This window comes from Henckelia pumila, chromosome 2 (genome assembly GCF_033568475.1).
Source record: "Henckelia pumila isolate YLH828 chromosome 2, ASM3356847v2, whole genome shotgun sequence".
In the NCBI taxonomy this organism is placed as follows: Eukaryota; Viridiplantae; Streptophyta; class Magnoliopsida; order Lamiales; family Gesneriaceae; genus Henckelia; species Henckelia pumila.
The window spans coordinates 173,014,291-173,030,994 of record NC_133121.1 but is presented as its reverse complement, the minus strand read 5'-3'; the positions used below and the strand labels follow the sequence as shown (position 1 = coordinate 173,030,994).

Here is a 16,704-nt window from a genome sequence, read left to right as displayed (position 1 = left end):
GAAACAATAACGAAAAACAACCACAAAAAATTATAGGATTCCAAAAATAATTGTTTACAGAAAACCAATTTACGAACACACAATAATAACTATAGAACTTCAAAACTAATTATATCATGGAAAACCAATAGTACAAACACAGAGTTTATACATAGAATCCTTAGTATTTAGAAAAAAAAACTCGCGTTAGATCGTTTTACGAGATGGATCACTTATACGACTTATTATGCTTAAGATATTATTTTTCACTATAAAATTATCATTTTATAGCTATTTTATGAAAAATATTTTATAATTTTTGGGGATTTGAATTAAAATTATTAATTTGTATGTCGAAATTATTAATTGTGAATGCAAATATTTTAAAAACAGGCGATTGTTATATGTATGTATGTTAATTGAATACTTGTTTGCTACAATTTCACTCCCATCGAGCTGAGAAGCATTAAATTCACCGACCCAATCCGTCTCTCAACCCCTTGGATTTTGAATCTGCGTTCCCAATTCCTCCCCCAAAATCCACCGACAACCTCATGATCTAAGCCCAGAATGGCGATTTCCGACGCGGTGGTGGGCAATCTCACGACGCTCTACCTCCTAGTGATCGCCGCCATGAAGGCTTACGGGCTGGCGGCGGGGCGGAGCTTCAGCGGCGGCTGCGTCATCGTCCTCTCCACCGTCGTCGTGGCGGCGATTCTGATCGCGAGCCTCACGTGGGACGTGTCGCGCAAGGCCACCCACGCCCTCATCGCTCGCGACCACGAGCACGAGATGTGCCGCGGCGGCATCTGCTGGCACGGCGTCGCCGTCAAATCTCCGGCGTCTCAGGTCCGATTCAGGCTCCCTCCACAACAACATCAAAATGCTTGAAATTACTGTATATACAATATATATCATAATTTGAATTAACCGAATCCTATGGGGGTTTGTTTATTTCGTATCCATACATGTAATTTTGTGGGAATTTTGTTTTTCTTCTTCTTGTAATTGTTTAAAAATTATGATTTTGGAGAGATTTTATTGTTTTCGCAACTTATAAATAATTGCATAGTCATCAGAAATGAGAATGTCAGGAAGTTCTTTGTTATTTTGGGACTGTACATATTTAAAAAAGAGTAACACTCTTGTGAGATAATTTTATAAATGATACAGGTCAATTCTATCCATATTTATAATAAAAAAAATGATCTTTGACACACTCTTATATGAGTGTTTGCCTTTAAAAAATGTCTTTCCGTCTTTAGACATTTGTCAACGAGGAATGATGCATAACATAATAAATGTATGAAAGAGTAGGATTTTCGTGAGATTATTTATATGTGTGAGATGATTTTTTAGCAAACAATAATATCTTTTAACTAAAAGTAATAATTTTATATGAGTTATTTTGGGTCTACGATAGTTTCATTGGAATTTTTATGTTTGAGGAGTTATAATAATGAATTATGACCTTAATTATGTGTAAGATTTAACGTTTTATTATTTGCACCAAACCAATAACTTAATGAATGAAAGTGTAGGTTGGATTTTGAATTTTTATTTGTACTTGTGTAGCCTGATCAAGATTCAAAGATGGAGTTGGGTACAAATTCGATTGCGGTTCCATATGGTTTTTATTTCATTTTGATTAAGTTTGAACCTATTTAAACTGAAAAATATGTCCTTGTATTTAAAGGAACATTTAACAAAATGACATTTTTTTTTATCATAAATTTAAAATATAATAATCTATCAATTTTTAACATTTGTTTTTGTTTATTTGATGGTAAGAGCTTGCAAAGGGAGAGAGACCGACCATGAAATCCGATAGAAACTTGTGTTTCGGTGAAATATTTATTTACCAATTTAAATAGAAAAAATGTCTTTAAATCCGTGACTCAGCTTGAATTTTCTTCTCTTTTTCTTCTTCTTTTTTTTTTTTTTTTTTTTTTTTTTTTTTTTTTTTTTTTAAAAAAAAACTTTGAGCGATCAGGTTACCGGCTCTACGAGATGAATCAGCTTGATTTGAATCCATGAATCTTGGTTTTCAAGTGGTTAAAGGATTGATTTAAATTAGAGGTGTCAAAATGAGTTAGACTTGTCGGGTTGTCCCGTCCTATGATATAAAATAGGTGAATTGGATTGACAATTTTTCAATCCACAAAATAGTATGCCGACACACCCCCGCTCCGCTTAACGGTGGCATTTTCCAATCCAACAAATGGTAGGCCGGCACGCCCCTGTTTCATCTAACTGTGGGTTGTTGTGTGCTGCAGGTTGATCCGTCTCAACCCAATAAATTACACAAATTACACGTAAGTCCGTTGAGTTGAGTCGTGACATCATTTAAAATAGATGAGTTGAGTTCGTGTTTTCCCAACTTGTTTAAAAAATGAGCCAGCTGCTAGCCCATTTTGAGACATAATTTTAATTTCAATATTCACACGATTGTTATGTCATGGTTAATAAAAGTAGTAGTTAAATAAATTTTTTTGTAGGAAGATTTAGAGAAATGAGATTGGTAAAATTTTCTTTTTGTAAGTTTAGACCTCCTTGCCAATTTTGGCACGCGATGCAATCACCCGCATTTTTTGTGTTAATTAATCTTTATATTAAAAATATATGGGTTATAATAAAATTTTAAAATGAATTTTATATATATATATTAAGGGAAATTTGCTCAAAAATCCCCAAATGCAAACATGTTTTGCTTTGGGGTCCCTAGTCATAAAATGTGGTACAAAACAATACAAGATATGGTACAAAACCATACAAGATTTGGTACAAATTAACAAAAAATGTGGTACAAAAAAGTGGCTAGGGAATGCAGAGCAAAACATGTTTGCATTAAGGATTTTTGAGCAATTTGCACATATTTTTTTAAAGAGAAGAACATTTTAATATTGAAAAAGCGTACCATGACACTTAAATTTGTTATTTCAAGATCCTCAAAATTAATAATATGGTATAAGATAATATATAGATGAATGAATGAGTTCAAGTTATGTAGGTGATGATACTAAAATTATACGATTCTTTTCCGAGACCGGAAACCTTCCGTAAGAAATAATGGGTTAACGGGTCGCCCATGAGGGCTGACCCATGCCCGATGATTCAAATTTTGAATCATTTGGAGGAAGTGGTTATTTATTAATAAACTCCCTAATCCCAATAAGATATCGATGGAAAAAAAGAAGTTAAAGAGTTAAGTTTTACTTCTGAATATGGTTGACCGAAACATTTCTTAATGTTGCAATCAATATTATACCACTTTGATTAAGCAATTGGATTGTGAACCCGATTCCTTTCCGTTCGTGATTGGATCCGGATCATCGAGGCTTTATTATCTTTGGAGGAAAGGTTAGTAAATCAACTACAAAAGATCCTATATCGAATTAAGTGTTATTCGATTCGATATATTCGAGTTTAAGCTTTTCGTCATTGGTATCAAGCCAGGTTAGTTGAATTTTTAACTTTTTTCGGCCAATGTTTCCTTAATCTGATTCGGATGTAGATTTCGTTTTTTTTAAACATATGCATTCATTTTTTTTTGCATATGTGAAAGAAACAAAATCGTTTCCGTAGTCAAGAGGTGCATTTAATTTTTGTTAAAAATGTTGCACAGATGTAATATGGTGGAAGGGAGAAATAAACCATGCCTATATATATAAATATATATTTGTATGCCATGCATAATCATGATTCATGAATACGTGTATGTTCTTCTGTGGAAATTTTTTTCCAAATGCATAAGTGTTGGAGCACATTCTTGGATCTGTCAGATATGATACTCATGTCAGCGAAAGTTTAAAAATTTTATTTTTTGATTTTGAACGATTCCAGATCATGAGTATCAAATCCGTAAGATTAAAATAATATACGTAAAATAAAACAAAATTAAATTTTACCTCTCAAGTCTCAACTTGAGGTTATGGACTCCAATAGATAAATCTGCTCTTCTTGTATATCCTAGGAACCGATGCCTCGATCAACTCCTGAATCAGGTCCACGAACAGAATTCTAAAATCCTCTGATAGACTGCACTAGAAAGTCTATCAGAACTTTCTACGAAGAGAAATTAACAGATCTGATCTGTCAAACCAGACTGTAATTTTCGAAATTGCAGACAGGATTTTCGAACAGGAAAGGGGGGAGTGGTTGGCCACCCTAGGGAGACTACTCTCTAGGGTTTCGAAATTATGAGTTTGTTTTTTTTTTTTTGTGTAATTTCTGTACTGCAATAACTTATTTATAACATGAGCTGCTAACAGCTTAGGGCTCATTAGTCATAAGTTCAAGCCTGAAAAACAAAGCCCACATGTTCAGAAATTAATGTAAAATTCATCGTGACTCAAATTGATAAACCAATTTTACCAATGTGTACAGAAACCTTTTCTGCATATTTTAAAGTCAAGATAAATTTTTCTGAATCCGAATTCAGTGGTTTCCAAAAATGGCATCCCCATGTCATTTTAGGAAATCTCACTCGCTTTATTCATTAATAAGAAGTTCTACTTCTCGTTCGCTAAATTTAACTCATTAAATATTACTATCTCAACGGGAATTAGAAATCTATTACTTGTGTGAACCTCAATGGTTCAGGAATACAGCTAGCCATGGGCTCACAACTCCTTGTGACTTGAAACAACAATTTTTCGATTTGCCCATTGAATCATGGTAAGAGCGCCTAGCAACATCGGCCCATGATTCCCTAGGTATCACTGATAGTGTCTGCAAGAACCAGTGAGTTTCGGTTAGCGTACAGTACGGTCCCTTCATCCATATATCCCAATCGAATCAACAACCATTGGTATATCGAGAGTTATTCGAGATTCGATAACTATGCAATACATCTTGAAGATCAAATAGTGACATCTCATGTGCAATTAGGAAACCAAGTAACCTAAAGCACATCATGTACTCTGGCCAGAGATTTGTCACACTAATATCTCCTCAGATCGCATAAGATATCCACGCTCGTAAGCGTGTGGTGAATCCTTGACAACCAAGCATTGACTCCTATATGTGTCATAAATGTACCCGATCTCGACACCTGATGACCCTCATGGAGTCGGTAAACAAGTCAAAGTACAATACTAGCATATAGAGTCGACATGATGTTTCAAGTAGTAAGGACTAATGGTGTACAACCAAAACCACGGACTTATCCACTCAATTAGTGAAAACCACTTGAAAAGTTCGAATAGGGTAGTTCGATCATCCATCCAATTCCATTTGCATGCTTCGAACATCTCTATGTTCCATATCAATAAAACGTGGTACTCGACATCGCAAATGCTAGTCTCAATCACAAGCGATCCTTATCCTTATTGTGGAGGACTCAATTGACTAGGAATGGGTTTAGAATATACAGTGATTATAAGATGTGTTTCATGATAATCATCCATATCCACTATCACATCTTACATGCACTTTAGTATATTCAAGTTCTTTATCTAAACATCGTATAGTACGTCACAACATAACAATATGATAAAAGATCAAGTAAATGACAATAAAGAGTGTAAATTATATATTAAACAAAGATTGTTTACAAATAGAGTCATAAAGGCCCTTAGCCACAAGTTGTCTAGCAGGGCACCCACTCTTTCAATCTCCTACTTGCCCTAAAGCCAACTAGTCATACTATGTAGTCTCATTGCTTCGCGATGTTTGTCAAATAATGGTCCTGACAAGGGCTTAGTAAGTGGATCAACGATATTGTCTGCAGAGGCCACTTTCTCGATAGTAATATCTCCTCTTTCCACGATCTCCCGGATGATGTGGTATTTCCTCAGTATGTGTTTGGATATTTGATGAGACCTTGGTTCCTTTGCCTGAGCAACGGCACCAGTGTTGTCGCAGTACACCGGGACTGGACCAACAGCTTCAGGAATGACCCCCAACTCTTGGACAAAATTCCTTATTTAAACGGCCTCTTTAGCAGCAGCTGATGCTGCAATGTATTCTGCCTCAGTGGTGAAATCCGCTGTGGTGCCCTGCTTGGAACTCTTCCAAAAGACAGCACCGCCATTGAGCATGAATACAAATCCAGAGGTTGATTTCGAGTCATCTACATCGCTTTGGAAGCTAGAGTCGGTATAGTCTTCCAATTTCAACTCTCCTCCCCCATAAACCATTAATATATTCTTAGTCCTTTTCAAGTACTTAAGAATATCTTTCACAACTTTCCAATGCATTTGACCGGGGTTGGCCTGATATCTGCTCGTGACACTCAGAGCAAACTCTACACCCGGTCTGGTAGATATCATCCCATACATGATACTACCTATAGCTGACACATATGGTATGTGTGTCATTTTCACTATCTCTTCGTCGGTCTTGGGAGACATTGACTTGGATAGAGAAACTCCATGGCACATAAGTAGATGTCCTCTCTTGGACTCATCCATTGAGAACCTCTTCAATATGGTATCGATGTAGGTTGCTTGAGTGAGTCCTATCATTCTCTTAGACCTATCTCTATAGATCTGTATTCCCAGAATATAGGACGCCTCACCCAAGTTCTTCATAAAAAATCTACCTGATAACCATATCTTTGTTGACTGCAACATCCATACATCATTCCCAATGAGTAGGATGTCGTCAACGTAAAGCACTAAGAATGTCACAGAATCCTTAACTAATTTCTTGTACACGCACGGTTCCTCCGGGTTCTTGATGAAACCAAAGTCCTTTATTGTTTCATCAAATTTCTGGTTCCAACTTCTTGATGCCTGTTTGAGACCGTAGATTGATCTCTGTAGCTTGCATACCTTATGCTCGCTTCCCATGGATGTGAATCCCTCGAGCTGTATCATATAGATCTCTTCCTTAATGTTTCCATTAAGGAACGCAGTCTTCACATCCATTTGCCATATCTCATAGTCATACCATGCTGCTATGACAATTAGGATTCTTATGGACATGAACATTGCAACTGGTGAAAAGGTTTCATCATAGTCAACACCTTGTCTTTGTGTATAACCTTTTGCGACCAATCGTGCCTTGTAGGTCAGCACCTTACCATCAGGCCCAAGTTTTCTCTTGTAGATCCATTTACACCCTATAGGAACAATTCCATCGGAAGGATCTACTAAAGACCAAAATTGGTTTGCATACAAGGTGTGACGACCCGGTTCTTAATCTCTCAAATCAAATAATAATCTAAGGTTCATGAATTAAGGTCAAGCATCAAAGCCAAAACCAAAAGAAATACAAAAATTTTTTTTTTTAGTCAAGGAGGCTCGCTCGAGCGAGCCACACCCCTCGCTCGAGCGAGGGCTGCTCGGTTCCAAGACCCCTCCTTTGGCTCGCTCGAGCGAGCCTCGGGCTCCGCTCGAGCGAGCTAAGTTCTGTCATCTGCTAAAAAATTTCAGAATTGTTGCTGTACCCTGCTTCCATAACCCATCTACCAACTCTACCAAGTCATGGATGCAACAAACATGATATAAAAGTCATTAACAAGTTTATTCCAACATCTCAAGGTAGAAGTAGCACAACTAGGTCAAGTGTGATACAAGATAAAGTAGCAACACTCTAGACTAAAGTTCAAATCTATGTTCTATACCATCATATTCCTTGAAAACAACATAGTATGACAGCAACTTCTAATCTACTCCGGATCATCACACTAAACTCTCACGTCTCGATTCTTTAAGCCCGTCTTTGCCCTGTTCCTGAACCACCTGTTGCCATGCACACATACAACACAACAACAGCCGGATAACTCCGGTAAGAAACGTATTTCCCAGTAAAAGCAACTAACATGCAAATCATGTCATAAATATCAAGCTCATGATATCAAACAAAGGCAATGCATGAGTTAAAATAGTCTTTTCTCAAGACTTTTCTCATTTCATCGATTGGGATCCCGAGAAGAAGATATCGTAACTAAACCACCGACACTCCCGATCGAGGTGGGGCTACTTATCTTGCTTCCCTAGACTTTGAAGCCACCATACATGTAATTCAGACGCTAGGCTAATACAACCACCCATGCCATACATATATTTCCTCAAATCGTCTAATCGAACGACTCCGTTCATTTCAAAAATCAAAGGATAGGTCCCACGAGATGAATGCAATATAAAACATCATATATTCATTCAACAAGTCATAGAAGAACACATAAAAGCAAACAAGCAAATAAGTATGTGATTTAGAGAACTCGATACAAACCATCTCGAGTTTTAATCCTATTCAAAAAGTAGTCCACTTTTACCTTTCAATGGTGAGGTTTCAAGGTGTCTTCAAAGCTATCCAAATCTGAACAACAACATAACTAAATCTGTATCAAAATCTGCTCTCAAGTTCAATCCAATTCTATTGGCAAAATAGACTCCAAACCTTGCTTCAATTCTCTATCGGTTCAAAGTTGACGATATCGAGCTCGATGGCAACCAAACAAATCTGAAATGAAGTGTTGCAAGTCCACAAATATCAGCTAGGACTCATCAAAAATCACATCTCAATATAAGATAACAAAACAGACTCGAATCACAAATTCGGCGGCGTAACGGAATAAAATCGGCAACCGAAACTCAACTTCAACAATTCTAACAATCAAATATATCTCATATCCACCAAAACCAGCAATAAGTCCTCACATATCAGCAGATATACTATCGAATAATAAGCTGGAATCATAAGAACACAATCAATAGCCACTCTTCAATCCAACTTCAAAATAACCAAAAATACAAGCTCATCAACCATAGTTCAACACAAATCTGATCTCTGCCACTTTCGAATTCTCAAATCATGATGAACTAAAAGAAAACTTACATCAAATCGAAGGTCTCATTGCAAGGATTCCAGAACACTTTTTGGAATCGAAATCGGATAATCGGAACTCAAGATATTGGCATTTAAAGATGAAGAATGAATTTGGATTCCTTTCTCTTCCTTACTCGGTTCTTCTCTGAATTTTCTGATGAGATATAGAAGCATACACGTGAATACATATTTTCATAACAAGTGTCCAACAAAATTTCCAATATTTGCACTTTGGCCCCTCAAGTCTTCAAAATTTGCAATTCAGTCCTCAATTTTTCAATCCATTCAATTTCAATCCAAAATAATTTAAGAATATTAGAATTTAAATCAAAACTCCAAATATTCCCAAATTAAATATTCTCGGATTAAAATTAAATAATTCCGGGCATTACAATTCTCCCCCACTAAGACACGATTTCGTCCTCGAAATCTCAAGTACGAACAGCACATAAGATATATCAGATAACAAAAAGACTAAAGAAGAACTCACATCATTGAAACATCTCTGGAAATCGTTGCCTCATGTCTGATTCTGTCTCCCAGGTGGCTTCTTCAATACCATGACGACTCCACTAAACTTTCACAAGCGGAATAGTTTTTGTTCGATGTTGCTTGTCCTTATGATCAAGAATCTGAATTGGCTTCTCAAAATAACTCAAGGTTTTGTCGAGTTCAGCCTCATCAGATTGAAGCACATGGGATTCATCAGCAAGATATTTGCGAAGCATCGATATATGAAAGACATCATGTATTCCAGATAATGACGGAGGGAGAGCTAATCGATAGGCAAGATTGCCTATTTTCTCAAGAACTTCATACGGACCAATATATCGTGGAGAAAACTTCCCTCGCTTGCCAAATCGTACGGTGCCTCTGAACGGAGAAATATTCAGAAATACCCTATCCCCCTATTCAAAAGACAAAGGTCGACGTCGAACATTGGCATACTTCGTTTGTCTGTCCTGAGCTGTCTTCATTCTTCCCTGTATAAGCTTCACCTGTTCAGTCATATCTCTAATCATATCAGGCCCAATATCAGGTACCTCTGAAATACCATCCCAAAAAAGAGGTGATCGACACCTTCTACCATACAAAGCTTCAAATGGAGTCATTTCAATACTCGATTGATAGATGTTGTTGTACGAAAATTCACAAAGAGGTAATGAATCTTGCCAACTCGTGCCAAAATCAAGCACTACAGCTCTCAACATGTCTTCCAATGTCTGAATGGTACGCTCAGACTGTCCGTCTGTCTGTGGATGATAGGATGTGCTCAAGTGTAACTGAGTACCCAAAGCACTCTGTAAACTGTGCCAGAAGTGAGATGTAAATAGAGGATCACGATCTGATACAATAGACTTCGGCACTCCATGCAATCTGACAAATTCTCAGACATAAATCTCTGCCATCTGGTCGTTTCTATACGTCATACGATAAGGAATAAAACACGCTGATTTCGTCAATCTATCAATAATCACCCATATTGCATCGCAACCTCTGGAAGATCGAGGTAACTTCGTCACGAAGTCCATGGAAATATGATCCCATTTCCATTCCGGCACTGATAAACTTTGTAACAAACCAGGCGGTTTCTTCCTTTCAGCCTTCACCTGTTGGCAATTAAGACATCGAGCCACAAAATCAGTGATATCGGACTTCATTGGTTTCCACCAATATCGAGTCTTCAAATCATTGTACATCTTCCTCCCACCAGGATGAATACTATAACGACTACAATGCGCCTCTTTCAGTAGTTGTTGTCGCACATCAGAAATATCAGGCACTACAAGGCGATTGTTTACATACAAAAGATCATCTCGAACCTGGTATTCAGATACATGCCCTGATCGAACTTTCTCAATCGAATTCTGCACATTCTGATCAAGTTTCTGAACTTCTTTAATTCGCAACAATAACGTTGGTTCAACTTGAATTTGATAAAGTCGAAGAGGCGGACAATTCGTGTCAAATACTAATCCATAAAGGCAACATTCTTCAATCAAATGGGATATACCAATCATCGATAAAGACAACATACCTTTCGACTCAGTGCATCGGCAGCTGCATTCGATTTTCCCGGATAGTATCTAATCTCACAATCAAAATCTTTAAGCAAATCAAGCCATCTCCGCCGTCTCATATTCAGTTTTGACTGTGAAAACAAATATTTCAGACTTTTGTGATCAGAATAGATCTCAAACTGTTCCCCGTACAGATAATGTCACCAAATTTTCAAAGAAAATACAATGGCGGCCAATTCAAGATCATGAATCGGGTATCTGTTTTCGTGAGGCTTCAACTGTCTCGAGTCATAAGCAATCACATGCCCTCGCTGCATCAAAACACATCTCAGACCTCGATGAGATGCATCACAATAAACAGTGAAACCACAAGTACCTGAAGGAATCGTCAAGACTGGTGCACTGGTCAGTCGCTTCTTCAATTCAATAAAACTGGATTCACAGGCTTCAGAACAGATAAATGCAGCATTCTTCTGAGTTAACTGAGTAATCGGCTTTGCAATACTGGAAAAATCTTTAATAAAACGGTGAAAATACCCAGCCAAACCCATGAAACTACGAATTTCAGGAACAGATGTAGGTCTAGACCAATTGATCACAGCCTCGACTTTATTTGGATCAACAGATATACCATCTTCGGATATGATATGTCCAAGAAAAATAATCTGTTTCAGCCAAAACTCACATTTTGACAGTTTAGCATACAATTTCTCAGATCTTAGAGTCTTCAACACAGTTCTCAAATGCTCAAAATGATCAATCAAATTCTTCAAATATATCAGAATATCATCAATAAATATTATAACAAAGTCATCGAGATATTTCTGAAATACACGATTCATCAAAGCCATAAATACAGCTGGAGCGTTTGTTAGACCAAACGGCATAACTATAAACTCATAGTGGCCATACCTGGTTCTGAAAGCAGTTTTCGGAATATCAGAATCCCTAACTCTCAGCTGATGGTACCCAGATCTCAGATCGATCTTGGAATACACAGAAGAACCCTGTAACTGATCAAATAAATCATCAATACGAGGTAAAGGGTATTTGTTCTTTACCGTTGCCTTGTTCAGTTGTCGATAATCGATACACAATCTCATTGAACCGCCTTTCTTTCTGACAAACAAGACTGGAGCCCCCCAAGGAGAAACACTGGGTTGAATGTATCCCTTGGCCAGTAAATCTTCCAACTGATCTTTCAACTCTTTCAATTCCACTGGTGTCATTCGATAAGGTGCTTTAGAAATCGGTGCAGTACCTGGCATCAGTTCTATGTTGAAATCAATCTCGCGATACGGAGGTAGTCCCGGAATTTCATCAGGAAAAACATCCGCAAATTCACTAACCACTGGCAAATCAGCCAGGTTCGGGCTAGTTTTCAGAACATCAACTGTATAAACAATAAATCCCTCTGCTTCTTTCTGCAAAAGTCGAGTCATAGATAATACTGAAATCAGAGGAATCTTAGCACGAGAACCCTTACCATAGAATTTCCATTCTCCAGCCATCTCGGGTCTGAATCTCACTACCTTCTGGAAACAGTCTACGGTAGCTCTGTACTTGTTTAGCATATCAATCCCAATTATGCAGTCAAAATCAGACAAACCAAGCACAAAACAATCTAGGTCTATCTCATTACCGTCATACTGTAGCACACAATTCTTAACTATCTGTATAGCAATAAGACTTCTCCCCAAAGGTGAAGAGACAGATACTACAACAGGTAATGATTCAACAGGCAAAGCATGTAATGATGCAAATCGTGCAGAGATAAACGTATGGGATGCACCTGTATCTATCAATACATATGCAGGATAACCACAAATAGAACAGTTACCTGCAATCACATCATCCGGTGCTCCCTGTGCCTGTTCCTCCGTCAGTGCAAAGACATGAGCTTGTTGTCTCGGGGGTTGACCACCTGCCTGACTCCCTCCTGGCCTTGGCTGTTGCTGTGGATGGGATGGTTGAAAGGAATGGACAGAAGAGGCTTGCCTCGCAGGTTGAGCCACTGATCGGGATGACTCTGTACCTCGTGATTGTCCAGAACCTCTCTGAGGACACACCCTCACAAAATGGCCAGGCTGATGGCATATATGGCAACTCCCAAATACACCTCGGCACTGATCCGTCGTATGACTTCCACCACAACTGTTACAAACCACTCCAGACTTCGGTTTCGAACCACTTGAACTCGATGAACTGCTCCCTGATCTCTTAAACTGTTTTCCTCGAGCTTGCCAAAACTTCTTTTTACCACTGCTGCTACCACCGCTTTCAAATCGAGAAGATTTTTGTGAGATTGGAGCTGGCGGTTGTGACTGTCTCGGAGGCTGAGCGATATATGAAGCTCCTTGCTGCTATATCAAACCAGCTTCTGCTTCTTTGGCATTGTTCAAAGCCTCAGCAAAAGTATTCGGTCGCTTTGTGTTTACCAGAGTAAAAACCTCTGGAGTTAGTCCATTAATGAACTGATCAGCCATTGCCTCGTCACTATCGACAACATGTGGAGCAAAACGTAGTAACGTTGAAAACTTTGCGGCATATTCTTCATTGTTTAAGCTTCCCTGCTTCAGATTAGCAAATTCAGCACCCTTGTCTTTGCGGTAAGACACCGGGAAGAAGCGTTGGTAAAACTCAGTTTTGAAGACTGTCCAGGTGAGTAAAGTTCCTCTACGCTCCAAGGCCTTCTTGGTAGTGAACCACCAACTCTTTGCAACCTCATGCAGTTGGTGCCCTATCAACCGAATTCTCCGCTCATCTCCATAATCAAGTGAGTCGAATAACATATCCATCATCAATCCAGCCCTCACATTCAACTGCATTCTCAGTACCCTTTAATGTCGGCGGTTTGTAGGATTGAAAGCGTTTGAGCAAAGTTTCCATTGGAGTAGCTGTCATATCTTTCATATCTCGAGAAGTACTTCCCTGTTCATTACTCGGAATCACAGCTTGAGGCACAGTCGGTGTTACTACTGTTTGTTCTGACAGAGGAGTATGAACTGTCTGCTCTGGCATAGGAGTAGGAACCTGTGGACTAAGAGGAGGTCGTCCTGGTCGTCGAGACATATCTGATTATCAAAATGGTTAGGATACCATAATCATCAATCTATCTCAGTCCTCCTCCGATCATCTTACCTCTGATCAAGACTCGGTTCTGATTTAATCGTAAATAAATAATCGAAGTACTCATACAAGACATGCTTCTAATCAATTCAGATAATCAGGTAGCATGACATTAATAACAAAACACATGCTCTAGTCACGTCAGATAATCCAAGAAGCATGTGTCTTAACCAATCGTAACAACATACTTTCAAATAAAATTACCAAAATCAAATAATTAAGTACTTGAAAGTAAAGCATGCTAGCACTTAGAACATGTAACTCAATCATGTAAATTACTCAAATAAATAAATCATATCATGCTAACATACACAAGCAAGGAAGATGACTCGATCTACCCCACTCGTTATCTAACTCAGTCCAGAATTTTCTTTCTCTGATACCACCTGTTGTGACGACCCGGTTCTTAATCTCTCAAATCAAATAATAATATAAGGTTCATGAATTAAGGCCAAGCATCAAAGCCAAAACCAAAAGAAATACAATTTTTTTTTTTTAGTCAAGGAGGCTCGCTCGAGCGAGGGCTGCTCGGGTCCAAGACCCCCCCTTTGGCTCGCTCGAGCGAGCCTCGGGCTCCGCTCGAGCGAGCTAAGTTCTGTCATCTGCTAAAAAATTTCAGAATTGTTGTTGTACCCTGCTTCCATAACCCATCTACCAACTCTACCAAGTCATGGATGCAACAAACGTGATATAAAAGTCATTAACAAGTTTATTTCAACATCTCAAGGTAGAAGTAGCACAACTAGTTCAAGTGTGATACAAGATAAAGTAGCAACACTCTAGACTAAAGTTCAAATCTATGTTCTATACCATCATATTCCATGAAAACAACATAGTATGACAGCAACTTCTAATCTACTCCGGATCATCACACTAAACTCTCACGTCTCGATTCTTTAAGCCCGTCTTTGCCCTGTTCCTAAACCACCTGTTGCCATGCACACATACAACACAACAACAGCCGGATAACTCTGGTAAGAAACATATTTCCCAGTAAAAGAAACTAACATGCAAATCATGTCATAAATATCAAGCTCATGATATCAAACAAAGACAATGCATGATTTAAAATAGGTTTTTCTCAAGATTTTTCTCATTTCATCGATTGAGATCCCGAGAAGAAGATATCGTAACTAAACCACCGACACTCCCGATCGAGGTAGGGCTACTTATCTTGCTTCCCTAGAATTTGAAGCCACCATACATGTAATTCAGACGCTAGGCTAATACAACCACCCAGGCCATACATATATAGTTCCTCAAATCGTCTAATCGAACGAATCCGTTCATTTCAAAAATCAAAGGATAGGTCCCACGAGATGAATTCAATATAAAACATCATATATTCATTCAACAAGTCATAGAAGAACACATAAAAGCAAACAAGCCAATAAGTATGTGATTTAGGGAACCCGATACAAACCATCTCGAGTTTTAATCCCATTCAAAAAGTAGTCCACTTTTACCTTTCAATGGTGAGGTTTCAATGTGTCTTCAAAGCTATCCAAATATGAACAACAACATAACTAAATCTGCATCAAAATCTGCTCTCAAGTTCAATCCAATTCTATTGGCAAAATAGACTCCAAACCTTGCTTCAATTCTCTATCGGTTCAAAGTTGACGATATCGAGCTCGATGGCAACCAAAAAAATCTGAAATGAAGTGTTGCAAGTCCACAAATATCAGCTAGGACTCATCAAAAATCACAGCTCAATACAAGATAACAAAACAGACTCGAATCACAAATTCGGCGGCGTAACGGAATAAAATCGGCAACCGAAACTCAACTTCAACAATTCTAACAATCAAATATATCTCATATCCACCAAAACCAGCAATAAGTCCTCACATATCAGCAGATATACTATCGAATAATAAGCTGGAATCATAAGAACACAATCAATAGCCACTCTTCAACCCAACTTCAATATAACCAAAAATACAAGCTCATCAACCATAGTTCAACACAAATCTGATCTCTGCAATTTTCGAATTCTCAAATCATGATGAACTAAAAGAAAACTTACATCAAATCGAAGGTCTCGTTTCATAGATTCCAGAACACTTTTCGGAATCAAAATCGGATAATCGGAACTCAAGATATTGGCATTTAAAGATGAAGAATGAATTTGGATTCCTTTCTCTTCCTTACTTGGTTCTTCTCTGAATTTTCTGATGAGATATAGAAGCATACACGTGAATACATATTTTCATAACAAGTGTCCAACAAAATTTCCAATATTTGCACTTTGGCCCCTCAAGTCTTCAAAATTTGCAATTCAGTCCTCAATTTTTCAATCCTTTCAATTTCAATCCAAAATAATTTAAAACTATTAGAATTTAAATCAAAACTCCAAATATTTCCAAATTAAATATTCTTGGATTAAAATTAAATAATTTCGGGCGTTACACAAGGAGTCTATTTCAGACTGCATGGCTTCAAGCCATAAATTCGAATCTGCATCAGAAATTGCCTCCTTGAAGTTTCTTGGATCACATCCAATGTCAGGTTCACTTTGATCCCCTTCAAGTAGGAGATTAAGTCGAACAGGAGGTCTAGAAGTCCTTTCGTATTTTCTAAGAAGTGGCATGTCATTTATTGGTTCCTGAGGTGTGGGGTTGTTATTTTGTATCTCAAGTTCTTCTCGAACTTCTTCGAGTTCCATCATTTTGCCTTTTCTATCAAGTAAGAACTCCTTCTCAAGGAAGGTGGCATTCCTAGAAACAAACACTTTTGTTTCAATAGGATGATAGAAGTAATATCCGATCGAATTCTTCGGATACCCTACAAAATA

General features: G+C 38.0%; 1 protein-coding gene across 1 annotated transcript; it reads left to right on the top strand.

The window, feature by feature from the left end:
- Window positions 1-424: 424 nt before the first annotated feature.
- Window positions 425-1,049, top strand: LOC140885193 (uncharacterized). The gene has a single exon (XM_073292139.1). It carries the CDS (start codon window positions 550-552, stop codon window positions 868-870), a length of 321 nt encoding a protein of 106 aa, XP_073148240.1. The 5' UTR covers window positions 425-549; the 3' UTR covers window positions 871-1,049.
- Window positions 1,050-16,704: the final 15,655 nt, after the last annotated feature.

Excerpts from the sequence above, each read along its gene's own strand:
- LOC140885193 (XM_073292139.1), top strand. The coding sequence starts at position 550 with ATGGCGATTTCCGACGCGGTGGTGGGCAATCTCACGACGCTCTACCTC.